The sequence below is a fragment of the Kwoniella pini genome, chromosome 7 (genome assembly GCF_000512605.2).
Source record: "Kwoniella pini CBS 10737 chromosome 7, complete sequence".
Taxonomy (NCBI): domain Eukaryota; kingdom Fungi; phylum Basidiomycota; class Tremellomycetes; order Tremellales; family Cryptococcaceae; genus Kwoniella; species Kwoniella pini.
This window is the reverse complement of record NC_091722.1, coordinates 477177-491909: the sequence shown is the minus strand read 5'-3', so window position 1 is coordinate 491909 and position 14733 is coordinate 477177. Positions and strand designations below refer to the sequence as shown.

Genomic DNA, 14733 nt, shown 5'->3' with positions numbered 1-14733 from the left:
AATAACGAAATTGAGTAAAGCACAAAATGGGTGAGTACTTCGCAATTATCTTTAGAACTAGAAATGTAGTTAGGTATGACTTGAATATTTGCTTATGTACTTGGATACTTACAGGTCTCTTTGATTACTTTAACAACGACGATTCGGGAAATCAAGAAGTTTAGTGAGTATCTATTCTATACAAGATGAAATACCTTAAAACAGTTGTACTGATTCTATCTGACTTGATAGCAACATTGATCCCAATAATGAAGAACACAAATCTAAACTTTCCCACGAATTGATCGGGTAAGCACCATTCCCCTATAATTGATTTCTAGAAAGGTTCAACTGACTTAGATGTTTTGATTTTTCCGTATAATAGCGGTGCAGCCGGATTCGAAGCTATGAAAGCCTACGAAAATCACTTAAGAACAGAAGGTAAACCTGCCAACGTGAGTTCAGCTACGGTTCTCTTTGCTATTAACATATTGATGTATGAGAAGCTGACGAATTCGACTCACTATCATCGCTATCTCATATCATTACATTTTTACCATCATTCATATCCCTGATCTTACTTGAATCCTCTAGCACGCTTTCGCCAAAGAGCTCGTTGCCGGTTTCGCTGCTGCTGAAGTAGACAAGCTTTTCGAGACTAAAGGTGAGTATCCTTACCTTGGCGCACAATATTCTCCGCCCCCTTTTTTAATGGACTTAGATGTATGGTAAATGCTAATTGTTATATTATATTACAGGTCTTGATGCTTATGATAGAGAAGAAGCTAAGAGACATGCTAAATCACAAGCTATTGAGGCTCTTAACCAATCAGGAGAATACTAAAGTGTTCACTTATCACAAATTTGACCTGATAGGAAGGTAGTCGGTACAGACCAAACGATGAAAGATGCAAATGTTATGAAGCTTTCACAATCTTGTGTTTAAACCTTACAATATATGATGAGCCAAGGTATACGATTCAGAAGGATCAGTTAAATCATAATGACTTGGCAGATCTTACCATTTCATTTGAGCAAAGTCCCTTTAAGCAATGCAAATATATCACATTTCAATTTATATTAGCGAATCTAATGGTAGTATATGGTGTTCTTGGATTTGTTCTGATTGACGAAAACAAACAATAGTATGTAGCAATAGATATTTGCAATTTAAAATTGACTTTCATCTTCTGCTTGTCTTCTCCAAGGTCATTATCTTATCTTCGTATCTTTTTGACCCGTTTGAGAATTAATCAAAATATAAAATTGCTGAATGCCTGGCCCCCTTCCAATGCTCACAATCTGAACAGAGTCAATTTGTAGTCCACAACTACTATAACAAAAAGTACTAGAAAATGTATAATAATTCATTTGCACGTTCAATACTGAAATGTAAATTAGTATGATCCAAGCTTACAACTATATAATTCTTGTCATTCATTCATTTATTCATTCGTTGAAAACTCCGTAAACTAAACTTCTTTTTATAATTACCACGTATGTATGAGATCGTAATAGGAAAAACAAAAGATAAAACCCAAACCCGGAAAGGAAAAAAAAAACGAACAGGTGAAAAAAACAAAAAAAATAAATGATATTACAAGATCCATAAATAAGAAAATAAAAAAAGTTGCTATCCCGAATGAAAAGTATAAATAAATTGATAAACATTAAAAGATAAATATTAAATCCTCCGCATTTCTATTCCCATTCCCCTCCATAATTACATATCGTATTAACAGCCTATTCGCCTTGTTGTCCAGGTGTTAATCCCCTCCTACTTCTAGGAGTTTGCAATAATCCTGTAGGTCTCCCAGGTGTATTTGTATTTGTCGGTCTTCGAGGAGTTGCACTAGTAGTATTTGTTGATGAACCGGAACCACTGGAAAGAGTGACAGGTGGTATTGACATTGCTTTTTCCAATATCTTTTCATCTTGACCTTCAGATTCCTTTTCAGCCAACAATCTCAATAAATTCATTGGATCCATTTTCTTTGTGCTTGAAAATTTTGAAGATGATGATGATGCCGATATAGTCGTTTTAGATAGTAATGAGACAGTATCTGGACCTTCTTCATTACTGTTTTCAGGTAATTCATTCGATCCGTCACCCAATCTATCCCTTGCACGTAAATCGGAAGTAAGTGAAGAGAATATCCCGTCCAGGAATCTTGATGATTGTAAGACGTATTGTAATGCAACGTGGGAAGTCTGATGTAGGGTATCGATCTGCTCATTTCCCATAATAAAAAGATCAGCATGATTCCTCGGCAACATGTAGCCCAAAAGTATACAAGAGCCTGGTGATGAAACGTCAAACTCACCTTGAACTCGACGTCCTCAAACTCTCCTTTACTCTCCAGCTCGCTATCACCTTGTGCAATTATATCTTCAGCAAGGTTTAGAGCATCTCTCATCCACGGCTCAGCCTTCGACATGTCGGGTGCTTTAGTTGCAACTGCTGATTTGCGCAATTTGTCAAGTATATCAGATTGTTTTGTTTTCGTCATCGAAACTAATGCAGACCACTGAGCTTCTTCCGCCTTGAACCTAAGGTTCATGTGCTCGGTCAGCTGCGCTCAACTTGCAGGAGCAGATGTAAGCGGGCTCAGAGTCGAGACTTTGACTCACTTCCGTATATCTGCATTTGCAGCTGCTTCCACTTTGCGATTTGATACATTCCTTGGATGCGGCATTAATCCGCTCACGGTTGATTCTTGACCCTACATAAGGTGAGTGGATGTCAGCGATGTTTCACGATTTGCCCCGCAACCAGGTCACCCTTGGGATGGAATCTTGCCTATATGATTTCCTGGAATTGCATCGAGGTGGCTTCCGAGAAGCTTACGAAATCTCCTTTTCCATCCGTTTGCATGATGAGATATAGAACAATGAATAAAACTCACAGGTACGCCGAAAACACTAGTATCAACTCCGCCCCTGTTCATCTCCCTGACGAACTCATCCATGATCTCCTTAAGCATTTTATCGCCTTCCTCAGTCCTTCCATCTTCCGATTTCGCTCGTCCTTTGCCTTTGTCTCTCTTCGAGCTCGAAGGCACTCTGAGTGACTCTTCCATAGCTCGATTGGCACACCATACCAAGAGCATACGCGCTTTGATGGGCTCTGGATAAGAAACTGGTATATGGCGGTAGAAGAGCTTCGAGTCCACATTTTTATGCGGCATTGCTAAAGCAGAGAATTAGCTTTCATGTCTAGGATACAGCACTTCGGCTCCTTATATCAGACTATTACACCTACTTATCTCTCCTCTACCCCAACTTGAGCTTGCTCGTCCACCTCTATGATCCAACGAAGATCTTCTCGCTTGTTGACCCCTGAGTTCCTGGTTCTTCCGTATAATAGGCGTCTCACTCTCCATAACGGGTACGACACTTTCTTTGCTTAATTCAGCCACTCGACTCAATCCCATCGATTGTCTAGTTTTTCGCACAAAAGATCCCTTAGGTGGCCCCATTGGATGTGCTGAGGTGGAAACTGGTGTTTGTGAGGCAGAAAAAGTACGACGAGGTGGTGAGCGTGGTCTAGGACCAGAAGGTCTAGATGGTTGAGCATTCGGTATATTCAACCCATCCACTCTAACTGCACTAGTAGTACTATTTGTCGATTTCATATTTTCTGTCTCTTCTACTCCGCCTAAAGGGTCATCTGAGGTATTGACAGCAGCACGTATTGGATCTATGGATTTCGATCTCCCCCTAGAAATCTTACTCCGTTTGTTGTTCGAAGTGGATGAAGTAGATGCCATGCCTGAAGGCGTGGGTGAATCATGCCTTTCTCGTATTTCTCTCGTCGATTCTCTTCTCCTAGCTATCTTTCTTTCAGATGGTGGTGGTAACAGATGCAAATCGTCGTCAACATCAGGCGGCGTATCCGATGAATGTGTTGTTGGGACTGGTTGAGGTTTGAAATTGGCTATAAGTTGACAAATATGCCTGATCAGTATTCGTCGTAGGGTCTGTTGTATTTTAGGCACCCTGAGGCACTCACATTGCTTTTTGGTCTGATACGTCAGGAGGAAAGATACGTAAACATCAGTAAATGAATTAAACATCTCCTTAATTTTGAACAAATACCTACAGCAGGCTTCCTCTTCTTCTTATCTGGTTCATCCTCCTCTATAACTTTATTTGTTGACATACTTTTTCGTTTCCCACTGACCATGTTACTTGTAAAGTCTGTATGTAAGGCTGTTGGTACTCCAATTGGTCGAATGGTTGTTCTCGTGGCCATGTGAGTATCCTATATTGATGTTGTTTGAAATCGGCTTTTCCCTTCTCACGCTTGGTAATAGATTTATTCGGTGATCGTGATGAATTGTCCGTTGGATTTTGTGATGCAATATTGTATGTCAATGATGGATATCCAGTTGATGATGACAATTCAGTCAATGTTGTTATTGTTGATAAGGATAGTAATGATGATGATGAGGGGGAATAAGATGAGACGGATGCAAAGTCACGTGTCTTTTGTCTTTGTTTTTAATTCTCTCCTCTCTTTTCCATGTTTATGTCCTTTCAGACAACATTCAGGGTAAAAACACTTCAATATCAACATCTTCGGCGCCGTCCACTCAATTCACTATTCTAAGTAACATTTAATTCCACTTTATCCCAAACATCAAATCTCAAAGTTATACGTCATCACTTTTACACTCTTATTGATGGATTTGTTAGCTTCGTAGAAACATACGTGACACCCTCATTGCAGTTGGAAGTAATCGTGAAGGCATGAAGAGGTATATGAAGAGAAAGTGCTAATAACCATACAGCCCGTCATCTTCATTTCTGCTCAGAAGATTTGCATTTTCTTACCGAAAGGTCTGCTATCTTCCATCCCAAAATGCCTAATCTGGCATTATTGATCTTCCTGGTCGTCCTCCTCACTCAAATCGTATCATGGGTAGGACAAACCGTCCTTCAAGAGATTGTAGGTTTATCGAACGAAACTTTCTGTGAGCGCACATTCGACGATACTGACTAACCTTCTTCCGGTGCCTACACAGACTTTCTCAATATATTCCAAAATATTCCTTTCAAAAGCATCTAAAGAACAATCTAAATTGCGTAAACAAGTATTAAAAGATAAAGCGGAATTAGGTTCAACTTCTTCACAAGATGAATTCGCAAAATGGGCTAAAATAAGAAGAAGATTAGACAAAGGATTATCTGATCTTGAAAATTTAAGTAAGTTGACAATGTCTTTGGAAAAATCTCTTATTCAAATCTTCCCAACTGTATATTTTGTGCTGATATTTCCTTTTCAATTCCAGATACACAAATAACATCATCTAAATCATCATTTACTACTAAATTTAAAACTTCATTATGGGTATTAACTTCCGGTTCTAAATTTATATTAGTTTGGTGGTTTAGAAAAAAGCCAGTATTTTGGTTACCTGAAGGATGGGTACCATATCCTATAGCGTGGTTGATAAGTTTTCCAAGTGCTCCTTTAGGTGAGTCCGCGCTCAATCACAATTCACCAAAATCATATCATCCTCGAAAGATATTGTGCCAAATTCTCTTCTTGCTAATGTGAGATACATGATAATTAGGTTCTGTATCTTCCGGTGCATGGTCAACAGTATGTACAAGAGTATTAGTTTCACTTGAAGAAATTGTCAAAGCTCTCATTGCACCTTCGATACCAGGTAAATTCTCTTATTTTGCATACATCTGTCCCGAAGCTGATATGTAAATCTATAGCTGGACCTATACCTACTGCACCTATCCCAAGTACAAATGAGAAAAAGGGAGCCAAGATAGAACCAATCACATTGGAGCATGAGAAGCTGGATTAAGATACCTAGTAGATCAAGTACTTGGCAGTACCTGAAATCGCATGCAGAAAACCCAAAATTAGCACTTTTATCTCATGTTCGAATTGTTCTGTCACTTTCCAGTCTGTCGTATTCTGTAACGACGCTCACGAGGTCACACAAAACTGTCCCATTGAGAAATTGTACAGGATCGCAAAACGAGATTAACTTATCATCGAGAAATCTTGTATCAATGACAATGATGCATCCTGGACATATTTAAATTACACTTAACAATTTCGCTTTTCACAAATACCTGATAATATAACCTCTTTAAAGTGTACAAGGCGTTTTGAAATATAATTTCTGAATTAAATTACTGAGGTAGGCTCATTCAGAAACCTTGAAAATTGATTCAGAGTATTTCAAGAAAATCCGACAGCATGTTCTACAATTTAACCTTATATTTTTACTTTCTTATTTATACTTTCACTTGTTAATTCACTTTTTCTCTTAATTTGTTGATTATCATCATAATTGTTTTGTTCGTCAATTTGCATAGAAATTTCATTGGCTGCCCTATAAGAATAGAGGGGCTTCAACTTATGTTCTCGCTTAAATTAATTGAAGAAAATGATCAAAAGTCAAAACTGCAATCTTCTCTAGAAAAAAGAAAGAAGCCAAAAAAGATTAAAATCCATCCGATATATAAATAAAAGTTTTTGTCTATATCTATTTACTTTTTTTTATTATTTCTATTCCTTTTTTACCATCTATTTTTATCTATTTTTATGTTGTATCTCTATTGGCGTTTCGGGATTTCCCAAACTAAGAAAAGCACTTACTGCTTTTCAAAGTATTTAGATTTATTAGAAGTATCAATAGTATCTTTACCTTCTTCCCAACCTGCTGGACAAACTTCACCATGTTCATCAGTGAATTGGAAAGCTTTAATTAATCTAATTGATTCTTCAACTGATCGACCAACTGGTAAATCGTGAACGTGCATTGCTCTAAGAGTACCTTTAGGGTCAATGAAGAAAGTACCTCTAAGAGCGATACCTTCTTCAGGAAGAAGAACACCGTATGCCTTAGCAGCGGCGTGGTTTCGGTCGGCGAGCTATAAATCGCAAAGTCAGTAAGTTGACATCAAGATATATAAGTGTATAAGATTGAAGAGGCAACGTCAGACATATGATAAATGCCTGATTGTATATGAAGGAATGTTGTGACTTCTTTGCACGCAAAGAGCCAGTGATATGAGCGGGAACACTTACCAAGGTCAACTTGAGATCGGGACCAAGACCACCTTCCTTTCTGTTAGTTTGGGACCAAGCAAGGTGGGTGAACTCGGAATCGGTAGAAGCACAGATGACTTCAGCTCCGATAGCGGCGAATTGAGGAAGAGCAGCGTTGAAAGCAAGGATCTCAGTTGGGCAAACGACTATATATCATGTATTAGCTATATTCTCTGAGATTCAGAGGTGTAAAGATGGACTAATCGAACTCACAAGTGAAATCCATAGGGTAGAAGACAAGGACGGTCCTAAATGCACAGGCTGAATCAGCAACAAAAAAAATATATAAAGTCGATAAAGTGATTTTACTCACCATTTTCCTTTGTAATCAGCTAATTTGATCTCTTCGAAAGAACCCTCCTTGACGGCGGTACCAGCGAATTCACTATAAGTTCGAGCACGATAGTCAGTGAAATACTCTTCTAGTGATAGAATGGAAAACGTTGGGAGAAAGTGATTTTCGGCCGAGGTGATCCGACTCATACTCAAATGAAGAGACAGCAGAAGATAGGATACTTACGGAGCTGGTTTTTGGATTTGAGGCAATGGGTAGGCAGACATTTTTGAATATGTGTTTTTTGGTTTTGTATTGATACTGATGAAAAGAAAAAGAGAAAAGAAACAGATATCAAAATGAAATGAAATATTATTGAACGGTGTCTAAAAACATGTTCTCGGTGAATGGAAAGTCCTCGAAAATACTTGGTTTGATAAACTCATATGTTATTTAGGATAATCATCGCGTAATCACTGCACATTATTATTCAAATCATTTCCGTTTAATCGGGTCTATCCGGGTTTCAGGGTAAAAATTACAACAACCAGAGCTGTCTCAACCAACTAATAATTCTGATCAGATAAAGAAAGTACACGTTAAGCCACCTACATATTTATCCTACAAAATTAATTGGATAAATAGGCGACGCTTACCGCACTAACAATAAGTAAAGCACATTATATCTATATAGGCATGGTTGAAGACGAATCTGCATAGTATGCATGTATAGTTGACCTTCAATTCCTCAAGCATGGTTTTCGATCCAGTGCAAGCTTTGTGGAGTACTGAAGTACAAATGAGATAATAGAGATGTTCGACCATTTCCTAAGATCCACTATACTCGGAAAGACATCTCCGTTCACTTAATCATCAAAATACATTTTCCAATACCTTCGATTCTTTTTCTTGACTGTCGGGTACAGTACCTACCTCGACTTGTTCTCTGACTATATATTTGGGTAAAGGTAGTGAATCATTTGTAATTCTAGATTTTAAATGCGCTTTCTGTAAATATCGTAGACCATTCAATATTTCAAATTGAATTTGATCAAACGGAGCATCATACATTTTGGAAGTAAGAGAAGCTATATATGCGTATTCTTTGAAATGCAATTTGGAAATCAGTCCATCAATTATCAATCATCAATTAAAAAGCAATCAAAAGGGAACATACGATTATTAAGCAATTTTTTTTGTTCTATTTCTTCTATATCTTTTCCATTTATAATATTATTCAAAGCAGATTTGAAACGTCTTTTACATCTATTACGCTCTACAGCAAGTTTACTAACTGAATTTTTACTACTTAAAATTGTAAAATAAATACATTTTCTTTCAAATTTCCAAATTTCACTTTCATTTATAGGATAAGGAGGTAATTTTCGAATAGGAAGTTTTTGAAATGATATACAACGAATATTGAATAAAGTTGATTTGTATACAGGTAATTTTGTTGAAAATATTAAAGCTAAAGAAGTTTGTAAATCGAATCCTATGAAATGAGTCTGGTGTATATTCTGTAAGCTCCATGTCAAGACAGAAGATACGAAAGAGTATTTACCTTCAAGTTCAAATTCAATTCTTGTGTAGGTATCGATTCCATCTTGTGTTCTTCTGAGAGTGTCCTTTCTGTCTTTCGCAATGCTACCGCTGTGACTTGGGCCTTGGTCTCTTCCATTTGTATGGGTCGGCGAGACCGACCTGGCTTGGGGCTACGGACATCTTGTTTCGATCCTTTGATGCTCAGGACAGAATCAATGATATTTCTATTTCCTCTTCGTACAGCATTTCGAGAAGTAGTACTGGTTTGATCTTTGTTATCATTCGAACTGGGGTCTAGCCTTGACGAAAAGATTCCCTTTTTGATCCTTGGACGATCTATTTTTACGCTCCGAGACGATTCGCCCAATTTGGATGGGATAGCAAGTATCTGACATGTCGAACAAAATGTTCGGGCTATTCATTGAGAATTATCATTAATCAATAAATTGTCAAGTAAGGAATGCTATCTAACGAGGAAAACATACCTGATTGAGCCATTCTCGAGATGTTGGTGCTATATGCCATGGACATGATTTTTATCTATACTTAGAAATGATAACCCGTTAAACATTAACACATGAAAAGCATTTTCTTAGTTCGGACGTGAAAACAGTGAAAACAAAGATGAATCTGAAAAGTGGAGGTTGTTTTGAAAATATATTCGCTTAGGTCCGTATAAAATTATAGCTTCTGAACAATGAATACAATGTTCCTTTTTGTCCGAGATGATGAATGCATGATTGAGATAACGATTATTTTGATACAAGCATGATGGTTACAAATACAAAAATGTCCATGCAAGATTCGATTGTGCGCGCAAAGATCTTCAAAATGTCCAAATGATACCCAAAATTTATCAAAATCGATCAATAAAATTAACGTACTTTTTCTTTTAAATTGTTTTGCAAGACTTGCATTAATGTGGTGGTAATGGTAATCCCCTTCCTTGTCCTTGTGAGTAGACAGGACTAGCTAACATCTGCTGCATGCCACCAGGTGAGGGTGGAACAATAAGAGAAGAAGAATTCTTCTTTCCCTATTTTAATTTCATCATCAGCAGCATGTACTCGTTGAATTTATTCGTTCAACTTGTAGAGAAAAGTAAGCAGATCTTTGTGAAACTCACTTTACCACCATGTTTAGCCATTAAAGCGAATAAATCGCTAATTTGCTGTTCTAATACTTTCTTTTCTTCTCTCATCTGACCTAATTCAGCCATTGATCGATTAACTTCTGTTGAAAGTAATTTCTTGAATTCTTCAACATGCACTGTACGAGGAATCAACTGAATTAGCCACAACACATTCGCAAAATGATTCAATAACATATCACTCACTCGATACGTTGACAGACGTTGCTTGTTGCATAGCTTCTATGAATCTCATTCTTTCTCCACGAATTTCAGCGGTTAAATCTATATTATCTCGATAAGTCAATCAAATTACTCCTGTGTCGTCTGTAAAAGTAAATCTGACACACCAGTAGCAACAGCTCTTAATAACATTTCATTATCATTTCGTTGTCTTTCCAAAATACTAACAACTTGTTCAACAGCTAAGGTCAAAATATTTATCATTAATTTTGGAAATCACTTTAAAATGAAATACGTAAAATAAGAAAACAAAAAAAAAGGGGGACATACTGTTCTGTTGAACTGAAGCTCTTTCACGTTCTTCACCCATAATACTTAATAAAGAATCTAATCTTTGTCCAACAGAACCTTCAGAATCATTTCGTTTTTTTTGTTCAGACATCATACTATGTAAATCGGCAACTAAATCAGGTAATCCAGGTTGATTTTGATTATCTCCATTTCCATTTGAATTTGAAGTTAAAGAAGAATTTTCATCTACAGAAGAACCAACTAATATATTTAATCTTTTAGATAAGTTTGATAATTCCCCTGAAGAATTTAATACGAATTTTTCTAACCATCCATTTAATTCATTTAAATCTGTAAATGTAAAGTCACATCAATAAACGATACTCAATAACTAACTCATAATGACAAAATAACTTACATCTGGCTATATCTGTAGTTTGTTGAGTTTGTAATGTTCTTGCTTCTTTCAATTCCGTAACAAGATTCAAGACTTGTCCTACTTGCTGCGTTACATCTTCGGGTAAATTTCCGTTAAGCTTACTTATTGATTGTCCTTTATTACTTAGGATTGAAGGTGATCTTAGATCATTTGGAGGCGTTAAAGTAGAGCTAGGCTCAACTTTAGGTGAAGAAGGTGCAGAAATATTATGTAAAACTTGTAATCCTACTAATCTAGGTGAATTTTTAGAAGATCCACCAGTCTATCAAAGCAAAATACAATTAACTAATTGGCCCAACTTGTTTTTGATTTAATACTTAAAAAACTTACCAGATCAGCCATAATTTGAGCAACTTCTTGACCTGCTGATTTCTCTTCTTCACTTGGTGAAGCTACTAACTCATTTCTAATATGAGAAGTAGTTTTACCAGGTAAATCTTTCACTATATCCCCTACTTCAGCTACGAAGGGAACATCAACACCAAACCCAGCTGTTGACCTTTGAGATAAGACTTGTTCGCATAGATTAGCTATTTTATCTAATTTCTCATTGACTTCATTCATTTTTGAATCACTTTCAACATTTGGTAATCCCTTATTAGCTAAATTTGAAAGTTGTAAAGTATTTTCAATATTTTTCATATCTAATCCTAATGAATCTAATTTATTATCTAAATTTTGTGGTAAATTCACTTCGTTTCCTTTAATCTCCTTGATAAAACCATTAAGAGAAGTTATGATTTCTTTCAAACCGTATTCAACTCCATTTATTTGTTTTGTAAGATCAACATGATCATTAGAATGATTATCTAATTTCGACATGACAGAAGACTCTAATAAACTTGTTAACGTAGTTGTGTTAGTCATACTACTGAAAGGTCTACTTTCTGGCGTCAACATTTCAGTTGAAGGTCTAGTTTCATTCGAAGAAGTTGTCGAACCTCCAGAATTTATGATACCTAAATGAGGTTGGCCATTTGTCATGCTGATCCCAGCAATAGCAGGTTTGGGGAATGTTATATGACTTATATGTGTCAAAGGTGGTTTCGACAAAAAGATTTCTGTATCATTTTCATTGTTTTCTCTTTCGCTTGTATCTGTTGTGGTAATTGAAGATTCTTCTAAAATTGGTTGATCGATCATCATACCGTATCTTTTTGTTGATTGTTCATCACGAGCTAGAACTGTAGAAGCTGGTCTACGAACTTGACTAGCTGATCTTGAAGGATTTAAATCATTAGGATCGAATGATAAAATGGTTTCAGATTTCCCATATAATACTCCTTCTATTTCTGGTTGCGTAAAAGGTAAATCTAATGATTTAGAAGCCTCTAAAGATGATTGAGTGGATTTATTAGAATTATTTCTTGAAAACGAAGATTGAGTAGATTGATCATGACCATGATTTGACCAAGCTCTAATTCTCTCTGACATCTCATTGCTGTGTCTTGAAGGCGATCGAATTTGACTTACTTGACCAGGAGATAAAAGGACTGTTTTAGGTCTTTCTAAAGTCAAATCTGGATCTGGACCCAGATCGAACATTCTTTGAACACTATCTCTTAATCCTACTGAGTCTTGCTTTTTCTCCCCCAAACTACCTAGAGACTGTTTTCGAGGCGAATTGACCAAAGGATTAGGTAAATCAATATCACTTGTTGGTATACCTAAAGCGCTTCCAGCTACCCAAGTATCTCCCATTTTCTGTACAGGTGGAGCTGATGATCCTGCACCTGATGATCGTGATTCAAGAGCTCTTAATCTAGCTTGAAAATCCGTTTGACCACCTCTGCCATCAATACTGGAAAACGGTGAAGGTGGATTATTCACCGAGCCTGGAATAGGGGGTAAAGTGGCGGTGGAATTTCTGGATAAAGTTGTAGGTTGAACAAAAGGTGAAGGAGGTGGTAATGCTGGTGTTTGAGTTGACTTGCATGCCAAAAGTACATCCCTAATTCACATATTAATTTGCCATATTTATATCAGGGATGAAACTTCGAGCATATGATCTCACTCACCAGATCGCACTGACCCACCCTAGCCTACCAGCAACACCCTCAACACCTATATATCTCTTTGAACCGTCACTCCATACCATCTCTAATACCTCTGTTCCCACGCCTTCGGGTACTGGAGGGATACCTCGACCTCTCACTTCATCTCGCCTGAGACTGCGTACTTCAACACAATCCTTCATAGCCATTTCTACATCTGGTTGAATACCTTCTTGCGGTTGAGGAATCTGATTGAACGGTACGGCAGGTGTAGATTGAGAGGGATTTGTACCTGATAGTACCCTTCGAGGTGTTGAATGACCCGACGACGGGTTCTGAAATATCGGACAATACGTTATGTGCATTGTTGTCGGCGTCAAAGTCACCCATGAAGATAACCATGATCCCCAAGCAGATACCGACGAACATGGGGTTGGAATCAAGTACATGGCTGCTGACGTTCGAACAACCTATCGTCCGCACTTTAGTCACTTGTTTCTTGCGGCATTACAAGTCGAGGGTAAAAGAATCACTTACATTTGAATTTGAGCTAGGTGTTTTTTCGGAAGATATACCCATTTCCTCTTCTCCCATTCTATCACTAAAAACAATTCCACCAGGTAATCCGTTCGTACCTAATCTTTCTTCTGTTGAGAAACCATTATCCTCCCAACCAAAAGAATCAGATCTACTAAAAGTTTTCTCTTTATTCTTACCTTTAGCTTTTCTACCTATAGCTTGTATACCACCTCCAAATTTATTTAACATATCTTTTAAAGGGGATCTACCTCCATTTCTTTTCCTCTTTTCTCCTGATGGACTAGGTGATAAAGAATATGACGAATTTGAAGGAGATAATGTTGCTGCTCTCTTTCTATTTGGTTGAGTTGGTGTACGTAAATGTTGATTTTGTAATGGTGAAGGTGCGTATGAAGATTTTGCATATGAAGTAGAAGGATAATTTAATCCTGCATTATTTGATGATGAAGAAGGGATTGGATTTGCTCTAGGAATCGGTAATGGTTTTTTATCTAAATATTCCTTACTCATCACTCTTGTTCCTATACCCATAGGTGTAGAAGTAGGTACTCTATGAGATACTGGTGTATTAGGTAAACTTTCCCATTGTTGAATTATTTTTTTCGCTGATCCACTACCTCTTTCCAATCTTGCTGGGGGTAGCCTATCGGATGAAATTGAAGGTTCATTCTCAAATTCATATGTTCTTCTTTGGGTTGACAATTTTCCGCTAGGTGCTGTAGAAGGTACCGGTATCCTTCTCACTTGCGGTGGGGTGATCAGATTTGAAGAAATCTTACGAGTTATCCTCAATGGTGATGTTGATCTTGTTCGATTCATCTCGAAGGGTTCGGGTAACGGTCTTCCTCTTGGCGTGTACGACGAAGAAGAAGTTTGCTGTTGTTGCTCAAACTGACTAGCCCTATCCCTAACACTGGGTTTTTTAGACAGATCCATACTAATTCTCCTTGGCTTTTCATCCGCATATCGTTCATCCATTTCAGTAGGTTCCTCTGTCTCTACCGAATCTAAAATCGGTTCTAATCTTGGTTTTTTATGAGATCCGCTATCACCTATATCCGGGATGGTAATGGCTGTAAGTGTCGTTGCGTTGGAATGATAATCTGAATTGAAAGATGAAGATGATGCTATAGTTGTCGCTGTTGGGTGTGTCGAGTATGTCGGTCTGGTAGTCGTGGAAGTTGACATGATCCGGTAGGAATGTCTTGATTTATTAGAAATATCGAGATAGTGTACTCAAGGTGTTGATCTCAGACAACCAAGCTATGTCTCATTTCT

General features: G+C 37.4%; 6 protein-coding genes across 6 annotated transcripts; 2 read left to right on the top strand and 4 right to left on the bottom strand.

Moving 5' to 3' along the window:
• Positions 1 to 26: 26 nt before the first annotated feature.
• On the top strand, positions 27 to 823 carry I206_105322 (uncharacterized protein; the record flags this gene model as incomplete). The annotated part of the gene is made up of 6 exons (XM_019155511.1): positions 27 to 30; positions 115 to 163; positions 232 to 288; positions 365 to 434; positions 574 to 643; positions 738 to 823. The coding sequence occupies 6 exons, from the start codon at positions 27 to 29 to the stop codon at positions 821 to 823; spliced, it is 336 nt and encodes a 111-aa protein (XP_019011665.1).
• Positions 824 to 1722: 899 nt separating this feature from the next.
• I206_105321 (uncharacterized protein) lies at positions 1723 to 4234 on the bottom strand (the record flags this gene model as incomplete). Its single annotated transcript, XM_019155512.1, has 7 exons — positions 1723 to 2208; positions 2304 to 2529; positions 2611 to 2702; positions 2886 to 3169; positions 3242 to 3916; positions 3992 to 4004; positions 4082 to 4234. 7 exons carry the CDS (start codon positions 4232 to 4234, stop codon positions 1723 to 1725), a joined length of 1929 nt encoding a protein of 642 aa, XP_019011666.1.
• Positions 4235 to 4843: 609 nt separating this feature from the next.
• On the top strand, positions 4844 to 5804 carry I206_105320 (uncharacterized protein; the record flags this gene model as incomplete). The annotated part of the gene is made up of 5 exons (XM_019155513.1): positions 4844 to 4930; positions 5007 to 5187; positions 5274 to 5459; positions 5559 to 5654; positions 5710 to 5804. The coding sequence occupies 5 exons, from the start codon at positions 4844 to 4846 to the stop codon at positions 5802 to 5804; spliced, it is 645 nt and encodes a 214-aa protein (XP_019011667.1).
• A 799-nt stretch (positions 5805 to 6603) lies between these two features.
• On the bottom strand, positions 6604 to 7621 carry I206_105319 (uncharacterized protein; the record flags this gene model as incomplete). The annotated part of the gene is made up of 5 exons (XM_019155514.1): positions 6604 to 6882; positions 7040 to 7206; positions 7274 to 7308; positions 7374 to 7445; positions 7581 to 7621. The coding sequence occupies 5 exons, from the start codon at positions 7619 to 7621 to the stop codon at positions 6604 to 6606; spliced, it is 594 nt and encodes a 197-aa protein (XP_019011668.1).
• A 586-nt stretch (positions 7622 to 8207) lies between these two features.
• I206_105318 (ribonuclease P protein component) lies at positions 8208 to 9410 on the bottom strand (the record flags this gene model as incomplete). Its single annotated transcript, XM_019155515.1, has 4 exons — positions 8208 to 8437; positions 8512 to 8842; positions 8899 to 9293; positions 9365 to 9410. 4 exons carry the CDS (start codon positions 9408 to 9410, stop codon positions 8208 to 8210), a joined length of 1002 nt encoding a protein of 333 aa, XP_019011669.1.
• Positions 9411 to 9795: 385 nt separating this feature from the next.
• On the bottom strand, positions 9796 to 14643 carry I206_105317 (uncharacterized protein; the record flags this gene model as incomplete). The annotated part of the gene is made up of 9 exons (XM_019155516.1): positions 9796 to 9915; positions 10006 to 10148; positions 10216 to 10293; positions 10359 to 10433; positions 10522 to 10833; positions 10901 to 11183; positions 11252 to 12872; positions 12940 to 13385; positions 13453 to 14643. The coding sequence occupies 9 exons, from the start codon at positions 14641 to 14643 to the stop codon at positions 9796 to 9798; spliced, it is 4269 nt and encodes a 1422-aa protein (XP_019011670.1).
• Positions 14644 to 14733: the final 90 nt, after the last annotated feature.